We start from the raw sequence: 18772 nt of genomic DNA on the forward strand, positions 1-18772 counted from the left end.
AGCAACTTCTTCATGAACATATCTCCCCAGGCAAGGGAAACAAAAGCAAAAATGAACAAGTGGGACTATATCAAGCTGAAAAGCTTCTGTACAGCAAAGGACACCATCAATAGAACAAAAAGGTACCCTACAGTATGGGAGAATATATTCATAAATGACAAATCCAATAAAGGGTTGACATCTAAAATATATAAAGAGCTCATGCACCTCAACAAACAAAAAGCAAATAATCCCATTAAAAAATGGGCAGAGAAGCTGAACAGACAGCTCTCCAAAGAAGAAATTCAGATGGCCAACAGATACATGAAAAGATGCTCCACATCACTAGTCAACAGAGAAATGCAAATTAAAACCACAATGAGATATCACCTCACACCAGTAAGGATCGCCACCATCCAAAAGACAAACAACAACAAATGTTGGCGAGGTTATGGAGAAAGGGGAACTCTCCTACACTGCTGGTGGGAAGGTAAATTAGTTCAACCATTGTGGAAAGCAGTATGGCGGTTCCTCAAAAAGCTCAAAATAGAAATACCATTTGACCCAGGAATTCCATTTCTAGGAATTTACCCTAAGAATACAGCAGCCCAATTTGAAGAAGACAGATGCACCCCTATGTTTATTGCAGCACTATTTACAATAGCCAAGAAATGGAAGCAACCTAAGTGTCCATCAGTAGATGAATGGATAAAGAAGATGTGGTACATATACACAATGGAATATTATTCAGCCATAAGAATAAAACAAATCCTACCATTTGCAACAACATGGATGGAGCTACAGGATATTATGCTCAATGAAATAAGCCAGGCAGAGAAAGACAAGTACCAAATGACTTCTCTCATATGTGGAGTATAAGAACAAAGCAAAAACTGAAGGAACAAAACAGCAGCAGAATCACAGAACCCAAGAATGGACTAACAGTTACCAAAGGGAAAGGGACTGGGGAGGATGGGTGGGAAGGGAGGCATAAGGGTGTGGAAAAAAGAAAAGGGGCATTATGCTTAGCATGTATAATGGGGGGAGGGGTCATGGGAGGGCTGTGCAACACAGAGAAGACAAGTAGTGATTCTATAGTATCATACTACGCTGATGGACAGTGAGTGTGATGGGGTTTGTGTGGGGGACTTGGTGATTGGGGTGTCTAGTAAACATAATGTTCCTCATGTAATTGTAGATTAATGATACCAAAAAAAAAAAAGTGAGGGTGGGAGTGGGAGCAGCAATGGTTAGTTGAGTGCTGCTGTGATCTCAAGTCAAGAGGACACTGCTACATAACAGGGATAAGCTCTAATTTCTGTCTAGAGGATCAGAAAGTGCATAAAAAGGAGGCACTTAAGGAAACCTGGAGTGAGAGTAATTTTGAAGAGCATGGTGGTCTGCATTTCTAGGAGTCAATGTGCATCGAAGCATGTCTGGCTGAAGGAGAATGGAGAAGGTGATTGCACAGGATGGGGCAGGGCCGGCACAGGACAACAGGCAGAAGGGATCTGGGAAGAGAGCGCCACAAGCTGTGGTGCTTTGCGGTTTGCATGACAATGAGTTCTGCAGGGCCCAGGTCAGCCCTGTCAGACAAGGACTTTGGAAGAACAGGACTGGGTCCCCTCAGCCCAGGCACGAAGAGCTCTCACAGAAGATCCCAGAGACAGGTACTTAGGCAGGATAAAGACTAAGTGTGTGGTCTCCAGAGCAGGCTCCCTGGGTTCAAATCCTGGGCCTGTCACTTATAAGCTGTGTTTTACTTCTCTGTGCCTCAGTTTCCTCAGAATGAATGGGGAAGATACCTACCTCGTAAGGTTGAATGGAAGTTAAATGACTAAATATGGTAAATTAGTAAATGGTATGTAGTTAGCTTTTATTATTAACAGCTTTGTGGACAGTGGAGCTCCGAGGTCCCACGGGTTGTATGTATACTGGGGATGCTGGAGCAGAAGAAGTGAAATAAGTGAGGTCTTCTTATGAGAGTTCACATGACCTGCCCCTGGGGTCCTCCAGAAACCCTTAGAGGAGGATGGGGGGTGTCTCTCGGTGGAAGCTAGAGCCAGTGAAAATTGAGCTCTTACAGCTAAAATGAGCCTCTGCCTCCTCAGGTTTGCAGGGCACTTCTGAGGAAGCCATGCTGTCCCAGTGAGTCAACTTTCTAACATGGCTGCTGGTTACAGGCCAGGAAATCATTGGTGCCCTGGTCACACTGCCTCTGGGGTCTGGGACCAGGTCTGGTGCCCCTAGGTGAGGGGGAAACAGGCTGGTATATGCCTAGAGGAGGGGCTGGGGGAGGATCTGAATACTGTCATGGGAGCAAAGCCTGGAGGAACTGTTGGAAGAGAAACTTGGGATGATGCAGAAACTGCCTTCCTGCATCGGCAGGTTTTCCCCCCACTACAGGCCGCTGTGGGAGGTAGAACTGAGGGAGAGTCTCAGTGGAGGCAGGCTCCAGCTTGACCAGGAAGCAGAGCTGGCCAACCATGGCAAAGACTTCCTTGAAAGGTGGGAACTTATGGAGCTACTACTACAGATTCCCAAGACCCACCCCAGGAGACTCAGGTTCAATAGGTCTAGATGGCAGAAGAATCTGGAATTTAACAAGCAACGAGGTGACTAAGGACTCATGCTATTCAGAACTTTGTCGGCCTGGGAGGAAGGGGCTTAGATTTGATTTGAGGTCCCTACTAGCTCTGGCAGTCTGTCATTCTGTGATCCCCTAAAGTCGTGGGCTTGTGTCCTGACAGCTTTTATTGCTGCCTGAACCTTTTGGTTACAAGCTCATCCCTTTGAGCCCTTCCGGTTCAAGGACCAGCTCAAATACATGCTCAGGACAGAGCCTCACCAAGTGCATTGTTCAGAAGCTTTATTTCTTTGTGGGTTTTGATTACAGCTTCTGATTAGGCACCTCAAAAGTGTGTGTGTGTGTGTGTGTGTGTGTGTGTGTGTGTGTGTGTGTGTGTGTGTGTACAGGAAGAAAAACAGGATCAGCTTTTGTGTTTTTGTGTGAGTAGGCCTTAGCTCGTTCTTGTGTCGATGACGGGAAATAAGGGTTGGGACTAGAGGAACCAGAAGGAGGGCTGGACCCCGGGCAGCTGTCAACTAAAAGGATGCGTTATTCTCTGCCTGCTTCATGGGATGGGAATTCATGCGGCACCAGGAATTCCAATTGAGTCCTCCTGGTCAGCCTTGCTTTTCTGGCTGTCTAGCTTCCACTGCTCCTAGGGACCTGGGCTCCAGCCCCTGGAGCCTCCAGCCCAGCTGGAGACTGTGGCTGCCTGAGAAGCCCAAGGCAAGTCTTCTGATGGGTGTAAGTAGGGAGACACTCTTCATTGTTGATGCCCATGGGCTTCTGGGGAACAAGGGAGGCTAGTACCTGTCAGTAAGGGCAGAGAATAAAACAGTACTAAATATGACATGGCTTTCAGTCTGGGGCCAAACGTGCCCCAGCTCCGTGGTCCCCCAAGGCCAAAGAAGGCACTCAAGACTGAGCTGAACAGAGTGGCAGCCACTAACACTTGCCCTGAGGAAGAGATCAGGAACCCAAGGCAAGTTAACAGGCTCATGTGAGTTTTCTTGACCAGGATGTGGAGTAGCTGTGACACAGGCCCAGCTTGGTCTTACTCCTGAGTCTACATTCTTAAGTCCTGTGCTAATGGTCCTCCCTCCCAGGACTTGAGCATCCTGGCTCCAGCTCACCTGATTTCCTCATGGATCCTTCTCTAGCCAGGCTCTGGCAATTCAGAGGCTATTGGTACTGCAAACAGTCCTTTATTGTATGGAGTTCCCATGAGCACAGAGACAGAGTCACAGCATTTGACAGAGCTTCAGAGACCATGGAGGCCCACCCCATCATGTTATAGAAGTCTGGTTCTGACTCATAGGGAGAGTGAACTTGTGGGGATCTGGGATCTGGAACTCCTGCTGTTCAACTAAGTCTCCCTGAGCCTTGACTGTGTGGTGAACTCATGGATGCCTCCTCCCGTTTGGCCATGCCTAGAAATTCACCCTGATCCAGTGGAATGCACCTACATGGGATCTGAAGTCATGATGGTCAGAAAGGCCAACTGGCTTATGTGCTGTTTTGCCTTATATCTCCTGAGGAGAGGATTACAGGATCTTTTACTTAGACAGGTTTGTAACCAAGAGGAACAGAACTCAGTGTAAAAAATTTCTTTACTGAGAATGGAGCTGCATCTTTGCCAATCTTTGATTTTTAGTTTTTTAAAAGAATACTTGTCTTCTTGGGGCGCAAGGCATGGCAGCTGCTTGGGGGAGCTGTCTAGGAATCAAGACCTAGATTTTGCATCAGAATCTGGCTTAAGGGCATTATCATTGTTAGTGAAGTGGAAGGGGCTAGGAATGACCATGGCAAGAAATAGTCCAGGGCTGGGGATTAGGGATGCTACTGGGACAGAACCCAGGAAAGTCATGACCTGAGGAGAGGAAGCAGTCACATTTGAATCCAGATGTGAGTGTTTTGCTCTGTGTTGTCCTTTCCTTCTGTAATCTCCAAGCTATTGGGAGATTAACCAACTTTTTGTTGGCTAAACCTCACAGTCCACTGTTAGAAGTGCTTTGGGGTAATTGAAAGTGTCCACGCTTGGTGAGGAGCAACAGCAGGAAAGAGGCAGCAGAAGAGCACTCAGTTTGGGGGGGGCCCGACGTCATGCACAGAGGGGCAGAGGAGCAACCTGGAGCCTCTAAAAGCAACTGACAAGCAGGTCCCATCGAGGCACAAGATATTCCTGGGGAAGAGACTCAATAAAACTCTGAGCTGGCTGCCTGCAGCCAGAGGCACAGGGGATCGGCGCACTGTCATGTAGAAATTCAAGGGCCCCCCAAGGCTGCCAAGTTCTGCACCATCTCGATCCCTCGAACTGAGGATATGGAGCTAAAAGAGGCGATTCTTTTCTAAGTATTTATTATCTAAGTTCCCACAGCTGTGATGTGTAAGAAAATAAATGTCATCATAACATGAAAATACTCACTAATCTGCTTACTTATCAAATTAATGCTCACTCATACATTCTTCCCTCACTTAACCAGTGCCTGTCCCTTCTGGCTGAGGTCAGCAAGGATGACTGTCGGATGTAACTGGAGGTCCAAGTTCAGTACAAACCAACTGCAAGGCTTATGAAGTCAAAGAAAACAGTGGAAAACTTCATGTGCCAGGTCTTGGACCAATGATGAGCAGACGGAGATGGATCAGTTAAAAAATGAAGGAAAAAATCATGAGGATGAGGCAATATAGCTTCTTCACAAGAGAATGATTTCAATGTTGAGGGACTGGAAGAGGTCCTTGGGAAAATGAATGAAGCCCTTAAATATCAAGCAAAGAATCTCTTAATAAAGGTGCTATGAAGTAAAATGTAAAAGATGTGGTCCACGTGAACAGATTATTTTGTTGGTATGGAAATTAAATACGCCAACTCCAAAATCCACACACTTGATTAATTCTTTGTTCATTCTAAAAAGTAGCATATACTCTATATTATATTACTTTGTGATAGGTATAGCTAAAAATAACTTGTTTTCATAATTTTCTTTGTATAATACAATCTCGATACACTTTAACTATCTTCATCATTTCCTTTTTTATAATACAATTTTGCTGAAAATCTTTTCCACTTTTAACTGTGAAATTTTGATCTTCATTTTAAGTGGACTCAGTAAAAATGACCTTTTGCTGGTGCTGGTGCAAGGTGCATGACCCTGACATGACTAGGCCTTCTGTGCTGATGGTTCTCCAGGTCTTTCTCCATTCTAGGAGGGTACCTACTTGGGGTGGTTTGACTTTCCAGGAGGCCTCAGTCATACACAGCCTAGGAGTTTCTGCTCTCAGGATTCATGGGGGCCTCAGTCAATTCAATGAACTTTGGGTATTTATTCCTCAGTGTAAAGCCACACACCTTACCCAGGTGCCCACTGCAGCCTGCACAGGCTGTCAGCAACACTCTTGCTAGGCCAGGTACCATGGCCTCAGCCCAAAATGCTTGGCTTGGGCCCAGCCAAGCAAGCTGCAGGCAAGGAGGGCACTTACTTGGCTGGCAGGGCTCTGGGCTGCCTGTGGCTCTCCGGGGGGCTCCTCATCCTCAGGAATGTGGGGCATGGCAGCCTCCTGGCGGGAGTGGCCACGTGTGCCTGGAACTTCCTCTGCGTCAGCCCCAAAGATGCTCCAAGAGGCCTGGGCTCCGCAGGCTGAGGAGACGCCAAAAGGACAAGTCAAATCCGTTCCTATCCCTGACCCAAGCAGGGTTCCGTTTCCAGGAGCTATGAGCCAGAAAGAGCCTGCCTGAGTTTGCATCAACACCGGAGGTTGGACTAGGCCAGGAGAGGGCATTTGGAATAGCATTTCCTCCTGTTCGCTGGCTCTGTTTATAAAGTTAGACATGACCTTAGAGATTTCACATCTAATTTGGTCCTTAAAGTAAACACAGCTATCCCAGAAGGGAGAAAAGTGCTTCAGACTCCTCAGAGCCATAGCTTATGGCAGACCTCCATTAGGATCAGATGTGTACCCATGTACCATTTATTGAGCACCTACTAAGTTCCAGGCACTATCTAGGGGCATTGCCAACACCACCTCATTTAATTCTTGTGATGACCTCTTATACAGGTATTAATTTTCATGTTTTATAGATGAAAGAACCACTTCTGAGAGTGGCAGCACTTGCCCAAATCATGCAAAAAAACTAGCATTTAAATCCAGATCTTCCCAATTTTGAGGCTAGGGCTCCCTTCCAGTATACCACACAGCCTTGACTGGGTCAGGGAAGAGGGAAGGATAATATTTCCTGACTTCTTGTCCCATGAATGACCTCACACCCTTCAGCAACTCTTCTGACCTTTAGTATGGGCTCTCTCACTCAAGGATAGCCCTCATTGGTCCTGCCAGCCTGATAAAACCATGTTTCTGGAAGGTCAGCTAAGGTGGATCTCATGTGACTTGTGCAGTGCCTACCCCCAGGTCTGATTACTTTCCCAGAAGCCAGGTTTATCCCATCCACATTGGATAGCAACCTTGAGGCCTGGCTGGGATTGACCCCAAAAACATAATCTCATCTATCTCACCAGTGATTGGTTCAGGGATAGGTAATAGATCCAGCCTAAGCTAATGAGCACACAGCAGTGTTCTGGGATCCAGGTGCTTTCTCTTCTGGGTGGTGGAGTGTGCAGATGTCAGACCTGGTGCTGCTGCCACCATTTTGTTTCCATGAGGAAAGAAGACTCAAGATAAAACTGACATACTCAGAGGGGGCAAAGCCAAGATACAGAGAAAATAACCTAGAGTTTTGATGGAAAAGTTCATCTAAAGCCTGAACTCTTTCTAGGCTGGCCAGTTACATGAACAATTACGTATTTTAGTGTTTAAGTCAGCTATGGTTGGGTTAACTTATAACTACTTGTACCAACTTTTAACTACTAACTACTGTTACTTGTAACTACCAGTTGCTCTTTCATGTGTCTTGCCAGTCAAGAGGCCTAGGACCATGATCTCTCTAACAGACCTGAACTACTGAGTCTAGGTCCTCTACTTCCTCTTAAAATTAAGACCAGTAATGTCAGGTCTCCACTTGGACATTCAGGATAACTGTAGAAAGAGCACAAGCTTTGGAACATATACCTGGATTTGAGTCCCCACTCTGCCATACTAGCTATGTGACCTTTTACATTGGTTTCACCTCTGAGCCTTGGTTTCCTTATTAGGGGAACAGAGATAAGAATGCCTCCCGTGCAGGGTTGTTCCAAGGATGGAATGAAATAGACCACCCAACATGGAGTAGGTGCTCCCAGAGGCCACCTGCATGGAGGTCTGCATCCCAGGAAGCTTGGGCAGAGTCCAGAGGCCTCTGTCTGCCTGCTTCCCACACTTATACTCTTTCAGGTTCCCTTCCCTTTTCCTAGTGGGGTAGGAAAGGACCTGCAGAACCTCAAATCAGCTCTATCAGATAACAGATGAAAACTACTGGATGCAGATGTTATTCTCAGACTGTGTCCTCAGCCACAGCCAGGGGGCTGCTGGGATGCACAGCAGGAATAGAAGACACTGTCATTTACTCTGTAGGAACATAGTACCTACTGTGTCGTGGATCATATGCAAGGTGCTGACTGCTAGAGGCTGAAGGAGGAAGAGTCAGAAAGCTCCACCACTTTCATGATTCTAGATATTCTTTCTGTCCCCAGAAAAAGCTCAGAAAGGACCCAGAGCAAGAATGCTAAAGGTAGTGTCAGATCTGACACCAGCCACAGCTCTGATGGACAATGCTACCCAATGTACACACCTCTGACTGAGCTCCCTAGGCAGGCAAAGAGCCTGATTCATTATGGATAACCAGAAGATTCATTTAAAAATGCTTGTTGATCTTCAGCCTTGGTGGTTGGCCTATGTGATCACCATCTTGACTTTGGTCACTCTCTGCAATAGAAAGGTAGCCCCTTTCAACTCTGAAACAGTTAGGGTGACCCCTGCTGGTCAACTCAAGAAATCTCACCTCAAGTAGAACATCCATGAACTGAGTGATTCATTTGCCACAAACACCTACTACCAGGTGTTGGTGATTTAAAGATGCTGAAGATGTGGTCTTGGCTCTCAGAAAGCACAGAGACCAGTGGTGGGAGGCAGTAGGAAAATAGTATAATGGAGTAAATACTTTGAAAGTGTGAAGTTTCAGGATCCCAGAAAAGGTCCTTCACTATGATAACTGAGGCAAGTGGGATATAGTTTTAATAAAGATTCCACATAAGAAATGGTGTTTGAGCTGAGCCATGAACACAGAAGTGCTGAATGGAATTTCTATGAATGGGATAGCTGGAGGCCTAATGGAAGAGGTGAAACTTTACTGGATAGATTTAATCTGGCTCTTGGGAATAAGAGCTATGGAGCCATGGCACTCTGTGTCCCCCACCATCAAGTGTTTACTGTATGAATAAATTGAGCACCAGGTTTCCCCAGAGATGAGTAATTTCTGTCACCTTTACTTGGACTTCAGCAGCAGTGACATCACTGGCTCTGGGCAAACTACATGGTAACAGAGGTTAATGGTAGAAAAGAATAACCACAGACCCCAATTCTGCAAGGGAAGTTGGCTACATCTCCCAAGAAACGTCTTAAAATGATGTGTGATGTATGGACAGGTGCAGGCTGTCTTAAAAAGACTATGGTTTCTAGAACATGGAAGGTGACCATTCTACTTTCCTTTATGTCTTAATCTCAATGAAATGTATGTGTTCTGAATGCTATGAAGGATTTAGATAAATTGGGGCATATTTAGAAAGGGGAAGCAACATGCAGAGGGATAGAATTTATCTTTAAAGAACTAAAGACCTTTACCCTGGAGAAGAGAAAGTGCGGGGAGAAATAAAATCTCTTCTCAGATATTTGAAACTCATTTCTGTATTTCTGTTGTCCCCAAAGGATAAATGCATGACCAATAACTGAAAGGTCAGATCAAGGCAAGGGAAAACTCTCTAGTAGTTGAAACCACCTGACGATGAAACAGGCTTCTCTTTAAGGTAATGAGCTCTGGACTCCTGGAAGAGTTCCAGTAAAGGCTGGGGCAAGAATCATAGGATTCCTAAATCCACTTCAGCAGCCTTTTCAATCTTGAGAGTCCCTGAAATCCTGGGATCTTCCTAGTCACAACACACCACAGACATGATGGTCCCATCCCATAGGATTCAGGATCACAGTGTTCCAAAGTCACATCTGAAACATCTTCTTTTCTGACCTTTCACTTTCCTCCACCTCCTGCTCCTCAAGAAAGACCTGAAGTCAGTCCCTGGGTCAGAAAGCAAAGTAAAACAGAAGCCAATTAAGTGAGGCAAGCACAAAGAGATGTCAGCTGCTACAGGATAAAGCAGAGTGGAGGCTGGCTGAGGTCCCACACTTGACAAGACAGGATCTCGAGCTCTTCAGGGAGAGCCCTGGCAGTCCTGCCTGCTGAGGCCATTCCCACGCTGCTTCACCCCATTTGCTTTCCCTCCGATCCTTTATTATAAATTCACTGCTTAAAATAGCAAGGTAAAAGCAGAGTCCCTCCCCCAGGGTGATATCTGGGTTCCGCTGGAGCTCACTGGCACACAGAACTCAGATCTATTGTAGCAGAGTTAGGAATACAATCTCCAGGAAGTGGTGATCTAGAGCACTGACCCATAAAAGGAAAAAATGTTTAGGAATGTTTGGTCTCCAAGCTGCTCCTTCTTTAACCCATTTTCAGAGCTCTTGTTGCTGCCTCTCCAGCCTGGTCAGTAAAGGGTTAGGTGGGTCATTGCCAAAAGCCAATCAGCAATTTGAACTCTACTCATTCGGCCCACAGCCAATGAAGCAACATACAGCTTGGCCCATTTTCAAGGAAGGAAAACTGAGGTCCAGAGAAGGGATGCAACTAGACTGGGTCCAGTTACTTTTGTACCTGGCACAAATTATCTAAGCTTCTGTTGGGATATCTGTCCAATCATTTGTATAACTGAAAAGGCCCGAAGTCTCTAAAAGTCCCTAAACTATATATAAATATTTTATCTGTCCCTGGCCATTCTCATAAAAGAAAACAAATGAATGTACTTTTTTCCATTCTTTCATTCATCAGATAGTCCTAGTTTGCCTTCTGAGTACTGTATACTATGCTAGGTGTACTTCAAGCACTATCTTGTTTAACCCCCATGAGATGGGTTCTACTATTTCCATTTTGCATATTAAGAAACTAAAGATGAGAGAGGTTCAGCAACTTGCTTGAGATCACACAGCTAATAAGTAGCAGGCCAAGGATTATAACCCAGGCTAGTCTGATTCCAAGGCCCATCATCTTTCTCTTCTTTATTTTACCTCCCCTGCCAGGGGTTCTGCAGCAGAACAGAGGAAGCAGCAGGTTATCAGGCCAGGGCAAAGGAGTGGGTCCACAATTTGAGGTTGCAGGAGTCCCACTGTGGGGTGGCAAATCTACCCATTCGTCTGTCTGTCAGTTCATCCATTCACACACTTGCCTTCTGACTCTTCCATTTATACAACTGTCCTTAGTTTGCCCATCTGACATCTTACCCCTAAAAGTCCCATACTTGTTAGGTCAACACCATAGCTCTGCATTGGGAAAGGCCACTGTAGGACCCTGTGGGTTGTGAAGAGATGGTGGGAGGGAGGAGAGGACTGCTCTGATAGAGTGGCCATGTGGGCACAGGCATGCCCATCCACAACTGGTGAAATGCCTCCTGCACACCTCAGCCAGTGGGAGGGGTGGTAGCCTGTTTTAGGGGCCACCTGTGTGGCCATGGGGGACCATCATCAGGAACAACCATGGAGGCCATCTTCAGGAGTCATGATTCATCAAAGGCCTTTATATAGACCATCCCCTTCAGTGCTCTCAGCAACCCTATAAGGTGGGTAACAGAAATACTATTACTATTAACATTATGATTAGACCCATTTTACAGATGAGGAAACAGAGGCCCAAAGACTTGCCCAACATCATATCATGTATGAGTGGCAATGCCAGAAGTCAGCTGCAGGTCTCACTGACTCCCCAGCTCCTTGCAAGGCCAAGCCAGCCAGCTCGTGAGTGGCATTCTTGGCAAGCAGTGGCCTCTTACAATGGCCCTAAGGATGCTTCTCCCAGAGCCTAGAGACCAGCCCAAAGAAACCAAATCCCTCTCTGAAACCACTGTGTCCCAAGAACCCAGTCTACAAGCTAAATGCCTCTCATATTCTCTGTTAATCTTTGGGCTCTGGGGAAGAGCCAGAGGCCCTTCTGGGAAACAAGAGGTTAATCTGGACTCCGCTGACCTTTCTGGAGTGACTCAGAATTCTCAGAAGGGAGTTTTTTTGTTCTTTCAGCTTTGAATTTTTGCTTTCATTTTAGCAGCACAAAGAATTTGAAAGAGATTAGGTTGCTATTAATACCACTGGGCTATCTCTAGATGAAGAATTTGATGGAGGGAATTGTTTGGGGTGACTGTACATACATCTCTCTTAGTCCCTCTGCAAAGTCAGAGGGTGACAGGGATGACCACTGGAGAAGGGCCAGTCCTGCTCCTGCTCCCATCTTATAGACAGGGTCAAGGACTTAATCAAAGCCACACCTGTGAGTGAGAGGCACAGAAGGTTCTAGAACCCCTGCTTCCCAGGCCCCACAATATGTTAGCTTTCTGTCTCTAATTTTGAAGGGCTTACTTTTAGTAAATAATAAGTAATTGTGTTCATGCTTTGAAAGAAAGTATCCTTTGGGAGTGCCTCCTGATCTTTCTTCCTCTCATGGGAGGAGAGGATGCTTCCTACCCCCTGCCCGAGCAGTCCTGGACACACTGGGAAAATCACCACAGGCATCAGAGATAAGCTCAGAGTGCTGAGAGGCACCTCTCAGGGCCCTGGGCCTGGCCAGCTGCAGAGCTTGGTCCTATACCCACAAGTGAGCCCCAGTAGGGGTCCACCTTGGGATAGCCCATTCCTGCTTCCTAACCTTGGGGTGCTGCCACAGGACTTTGGAGCTTGCAGACTAGGTTCTAATTCTATGCTTGTTTCTTGCTGGATTAGTCTCCCCTGGCCTCAATTTCCTCATCTGTAAAATGTGGGTAGCACTATCTACCTTTTAGGTTGGTAAGGATTAAATTAGGAAATAGAAGCAAGGCTGTATCTGAGCACATAGCATGTACTCAATGAGACCCTTCCCCATTCTTTAAAAGGTCAGCTGAGTTCTCTGAACCATGGCATTATCAAAACCCAACCAGGCCCAGATAGTCTGCTGATCATTCTGGAGACCAGAGTCGCTGGATTTATCTCTTGCAAGTAAAGGAGACACAGTCCTGGCTAGGCTAGGGCCTCCCCTCTGTACTGACAAATAAGTAAAAGGCCAAAAGACATGGCTGGAATTAAACCCATTTTGGGCCATGCACTGTGGTGATACTGATGTTCACTCTGCTGTTGGGCAGCCAGGGCTGCAGGTGATGGGTTTAGAGAGTACAGTATTGTGGTTATCCCAGATATGTGCTGTGGTCAGTTCTGAGGCAGCAAAGGCGGGATGTAGAGGGCAGATGAAAGAAGCAACAGAGAGGGGAGGATGAGAGACTGGAAGGGACTTCCCCGATGACTTCTTGCCCCAGGACAATCCCTCTGGCCCAGGGGCTGGGAACACAGGGGCTGCGGCCTAGTGGTGCTTCAAGGCTGGCCCTAAGTGGTCCCCAACACCCTCTGGGGTCTGTACTTTCTGGCCATGCTCTCTAGTCCTAGGATCTCTTATCTGCTTTGTTGGCTGGGGTGCCTTCATCCCCTGACTCAGATCTCATCCTAGCCCTGGGAAGGAGCCAGCATCTGTGCAGACCAGTGCCAGAGCCACATCCAGGGGGACAGGCTGGGTTAACTCCCAGAGGAAGACTGCAAGGGGGGGCACCGCTGAGCTCAGTGGGGGCTTGGGGTGTGGGACACACAAGAGAGAAAGCAGGTCTGAAAGAGTAGCTGACCCCTCACTTCCTCTCTTATCTCTTCCCCCCCCATTGCCCTTTCCTCACACAAACATTGAGGCCATTCTGTGCTCATTGCCTTGGGGAGGGGTGTAGCCACAGGAGGTAAAGAAAAGGGAGTCTAACTCTGCCTTATATGTTCAAAGGGCTAGCCCTTAAGGAAAGGGAAAGTGCTCGGGGCATAGGAAAATGATTTGGAAAAAAGCATCCTAGTAAGGGTAAATCCCCCTGCTACATGAAGTAAAAGATTATGGGGCAGGTGCAGTAGAAACAATGAGAGGCAGACTCTGGGGAGTCTCTGAGAAACGGGCCTGTGCACCTCCTGGGGAGGTAGAAAAAATCCCTTAATCCAAGAGCAGAGAAGTCTTGGACCCTATTTCCCAGACAGAACCTCCGAGGAGGAGACCCCCAAAAGAGGAAATGGCTATTTGGTATGACTCGATAGTTAAGTCATTTAGACATCCTCGTGAGGTTTCTGTGTGCAGGCATTTCTGTATAGCCAGGAGCAGAGTTGCCAGACCTGACAGAGTCTTAAGTGGGCTGATTCAGAAAGTTACTGACAGAAAGCATGACGGTCATCTAATCAAATGGGGGCCAGGACAGATGACAGTGAGTGCTAGGGTACCCTCCTCACCCCAACAACCTGGGAAGCTCATTGGACTTTAGATACCACTCTGGAGGAAAAGGAGGGTTGGATAAACCCTGAAATTCCTGGTATTCAGACTCTACAGCCCTGAAAAATGGTCAAGCTGGAGCCAGACCTCCATCTACCCCACTCCTTCACCCCCACCCCAGCCATGACAGGAAGTAAGCCAGAACATCTCCCCAGGTTTCCTCTCCAGCTTGTTCACTTCAGCAGTTCTTTTTTTAAAAATAAGCCCACTTGAAAAAAATGTTCACTTCTTGGAAATATGTGCAATTGCTCAATCAGAGGCAGTTCAAAGGCACTGGGAGCAGCAGAAAAGCATCTGAGGCTTTCATTTAGCTCCCAGCAGAAATAAATCTTGCCCCAGTTCTCTTTTTTCTAGGCCATCCAGCACCCTCTTCCCTGAGTCACTCATTCCCGGGTGACATGAATCACCATTGTGGGGTCAAGGACCGCACGGTGTGCCTGGTCTGTGCAGCTGACCAGGACACCGAGGGGCCATCAGAAAGAATAGAAAACCAAGAAACGCCTCCTAGGTCTGGGCCCTGGCTCTGTTCTTCCAGGTATGTCCTGGGGACTCCTCCGGCCTGTCTGAGAAGGAGGTGGATTTCTTGTCCCTTCCAACCTGTACTTTGTTGGAGCTTCTTCATTGTTACGCAAATTGTCAAGAATTTTGTGATCTGGTCATTAAAAAGACATCATTAAAATTTAAATTACAATTAAATACATTGAAAACAAAGATCATAAATGCCCCAAATAACCACATTCTAGTTATTTACTATATTTTACTATTATCTATAGTAAAATAGGGGATGCTGTTTCTTCTGTCTCTTTATGAGGGAATCACCATAAAATGATGTTACTGTGCACTTTCAACTCCATGCTCTATGACTTCAAGTTATTAATTTGAAATTGGTCATGATGGGAATATTTATACCACAGAAATCAGCAAATGCTACATATGAAGTCCTTTTTTTCCCTCGGAGAGCTGGCTGTTAAACATTTACCAGCACACCATTGAGCCTCTCAGTCCCAGGCCCCCACCCTTGCCAGGGCATAGAAGGAATGCAGGTGACTTTAATATCACCCCATGACAGCAAAGTTATGGAGATCTGATTGCCAACTGCTTTTAGACAACTCTTCCCTGGTATACCATACGCCCTCACACTTACCATGTTTCACATAGAACCCGTTGTTTCTTCCTCTCCCCGGCCTTGCCCTCCCCCAAGGCCACTCCTCCTGTACCCTAGTGAATGGCACTCAAGTTGATACCTGGAAGTCACCATAACTCCTCCCTCTGTCATCCTTCACATTCAATTAGATTCCAAGTCCTGTCATTTCCAATTCAGACATGTCTTTGATCATTTCCCTCCTTCCCATGGGCACCACCCCTGCCAAAGCTCTCTGTGATCTGAGTCACTGCAACAGCCTCACTGGCCTCCTTATCTCTGGCCTGGCCCCTTCCAGCCACATTCCACAGGATGCCAGAGTTGTCTCTAAAACATAAATTGGATCATCCTTCCCCTTCTTGTAACCTTGGAGTGCTCCTTTTTACTTGAGACCAGTTCTGCATCAGGATCCCAGCCCCTCTGTCTGGCCTCATCTCCTATTTCAGCCTTTGTACACTGTGAGATCCAAACACAGTGGACCAAGGTCAACTTCCAAACATGCATTGCTTTTTCACACCCCTTGAACATATCCTCCTCCCTATGCCTGGGATTCATTCAATCCCCTTTCTACACCTGATAAACTCCTATTCATCCTTCAAGATCCAGTTCAAATATCCCTTCCTTCATAAACCCATTCTTCTGTCACCCCAGAAAAAATTACGGTCTTCCCCTATTATTTGCCTATTGCTGCTGTGTAAAGTACCACAACCTTGATGTCTTAAAACAACATTAATTTATTATCTTACAGTTCTGGGAGTCTGAATTCCAAAACCAGTCTCAGTGGGCAGAGCTGTGTTCCTTCTGCAAGCTTTAGGGGAGAATCCTTTTCCTTGTTTTTCCAGCTTCTAGAGGCTGCCTACATTCCTTGGACGGTGGCCCCTTCTCCATTTTCAAAGGCAGCAATGGAGTATCATTTCTCCTCTCTGGCCTCTGCTGCCATCCTCCCATTTCCTTCTCATCTGACTTTGACTGTCCTGCTTCCTTCTTATAAGGATCTTTGCGATCACATTGAGCCAACACAGATAATCCAGGATCCTTCATTTAATTTTATCTGCAAAGGTCCTTTTTCCATTTAAGGCAATGTATTTGTAGGTTCCAGGAATTAGGACATAGACATCTTGGCATGGGACAGGGGAGGATTATTCAGTTTACCACACTTCTCTGTTCTTCCAGAATTTGCACAAACTTCAATTCAACTAAAATTTGAGCACCTCAACAGCAGGGACTATGCCTTATTCATATTTTTATGGATATTTTAATAAGTATTCATATTTTTATGACCCATATCCAGTACAGGGTGAAACACAGAATGGCTACTCTTTAAATATTTGTTGAATTAATCAGTGAGTGAAACTGTACTGCTAATAAACAGATTAACAAGGCTTTGCTTTAATTGGCAACCAGCTTCTGTAAAAATGAGACTCATGCAGAGGTGGCAAACTCAAACCCTTCATGGGCTAGGCAGGGGAATGAATGACACAATGAGCTATGAAGACCAGAGCTGGGCTGGAATCTGGTCTGTTTACTCCCAAACCCTTGATCTTCTCTCTGTGCCCTATTTTATGCTTGCTGCCAAATCCTGGGCTGGGTTGGAATTGATAATATTGTCACATATGTTGTCAGACTTTCATTACGTTACGGAGTATGGCAAGACCAGAGAAGACAGGCACCATCTAATGATAGCAATTATTATTCAGTTTTGAGGTCATGAAAAAATGCCAGCCTTTCTTGGCCATATTTCACAATTGTTCAGGAAAAGCAAGATATTTAAATATGAAATCCTCCTTTTCATAAATGTTAAATCTAACTAAAAATGAGGGAAACTCAGGCAGGCCAAATAAACATAACTCTGGGAAAAATTCGGTCTGTAGCTACCAGTTGCCACCTCTGATTTATTCTGTTAGAAAATGTTGCTCTGGCTTTTTTCTGCTAATTAATCTAGTTCAAATCAAGTCTGATGATGCTGTCTATGAACACTGCCTAAGAAAGCCAATAAGCTAAGCAGATACTGGCTCTCCCTAAAGACTGACCCCCGCATCTTTCCCTGCAACTCCTGTTCTCTGGGTGGTTTGTGATTCCACGAATCTTTCCTTTCTATTTGGACCCTGGATTTACTGCCCAAAGAAACAGCCCTTTGCTTGGTTATGGCTTTATTCTTCACGAGAGGCTGAGCCCTGAAGTCTCACTAGTGCAGTGGCCATGCGTCATCAATCCAAACCCAGCCTAGGACTTGGTGGCAAGCATGAGATGGGGCATAGAGAAAACAGCAGGGGCTTGGGAATGAATGGAACAGGTTCCACCCAGCTCTGGCCTTTACAGCTCAGTGACCTTCAACAAAGCATGAACATCTCTGGGATCAAGCTGTCATTTGGAAGATGGGGTTAAGATACTTCTCTCAAAGGGTTGCTAAGAGATTTAAATAAGGCATATGTCCAATACATAATAGATATTGAAAAAGTGTTCTTTACTCACCTCTGAGAAAGAGAATATTGATAACAAATGTCACTTGTGCTTCATGCAATGAAGGCCTTCACTTACAAGCTCAGTGCACTCCTTCCCAGGCACTCCACAGGCTTAGATTTCTGCTTTTCCTTCCCACAGCAGATTAAAAGCAAGAAAGGATAACTAAGCACAAGGATGTAGGCAGACACACTCTAAAGAGCAGAAACAAGCACTAGGCTTGGCATAGACTCTGGGGCCATTAAATCTGGGTGCATCTTTGTAGACAACTTCCTAGTCCCTGAACTCAGCCCTGGTTTGCAGCCTGGCACAAAAGTTGGTGGGCATGAATGAAGCAAAGCTCCAATGCTGGCTCCTTGGAAAAGATAGGAGAGCAAGTTCTATTTTAACATTTATATCCAACATGATTTAGATGCATAAAGGTTTGATGGTTTATACACAATCATTTCTGTTCACAACGTATTTATTGGGGGAAAAAACAAATGATTCTACTTTCATTTAAAAAGTGTATATATTTTTAAGCTTAAACAGTTTAAGTGAAATATGGGTAGATAGATCATGGCTATATCTATCCACAGGGGAGGGAAGTCCAGATTAAAATGCAAATGTTAAAAGTGGTTATCTTCAAGTGGACTTATGGATAAACTCAATTTAACACTTTAAATACTTACATCTATATTTTTCCTTTTTTTTTTTAACAATGAGCAGGACTTGCAAAATAAATAGTGGAATTGTTAAAGATAAAAAAATCTATTTGGTGTTCTGAAAAATTTCTTGAAGAGAACCATTTATACCTGATGATCATGAACTACTTAGGTATCAGTGGTCTTCATTTCAGTGTATGCTAGTTGAGGCTCTGAGTGTTCCTGTGGAATTTCCTGTCTAGAACTCCCTGGACAACTCTTGCTCATCCTTTAATGTTCAATTCAAATATCACTTCCACAGGGAAGCCTGCCCTGACTTCCCTATCTGATGCCCATCTTCTGGGCTCCAACAGCCCCGTGTTTTCCTTTGCCTCCTTGCTCTTCACTTTGTCTTGTAATCCTTAGTTACTACACCAGCAGTTCTC

The 18772-nt window shown here is 45.6% G+C and overlaps 1 protein-coding gene across 10 annotated transcripts in view; it reads right to left on the reverse strand.

Moving 5' to 3' along the window:
• Positions 1 to 18772, reverse strand: part of IRAG1 (inositol 1,4,5-triphosphate receptor associated 1) — a 128302-nt gene that overhangs the window by 73139 nt on the left and 36391 nt on the right. For 5 of the 10 annotated variants that reach the window (XM_036918005.2, XM_036918004.2, XM_057507374.1 and 2 more), the window contains exon 2: positions 6026 to 6183. In XM_036918005.2, the coding sequence (XP_036773900.2) occupies positions 6026 to 6183 (158 nt within the window). Of the gene's footprint in view, positions 1 to 6025; positions 6184 to 15989; positions 16198 to 17715; positions 17835 to 18772 lie in introns of those variants that run through there. The other 5 variants (XM_057507368.1, XM_057507367.1, XM_057507372.1 and 2 more) reach the window with 3 other exon arrangements.

Source organism: Manis pentadactyla, chromosome 9 (assembly GCF_030020395.1).
Source record: "Manis pentadactyla isolate mManPen7 chromosome 9, mManPen7.hap1, whole genome shotgun sequence".
NCBI classification, from domain to species: Eukaryota; Metazoa; Chordata; class Mammalia; order Pholidota; family Manidae; genus Manis; species Manis pentadactyla.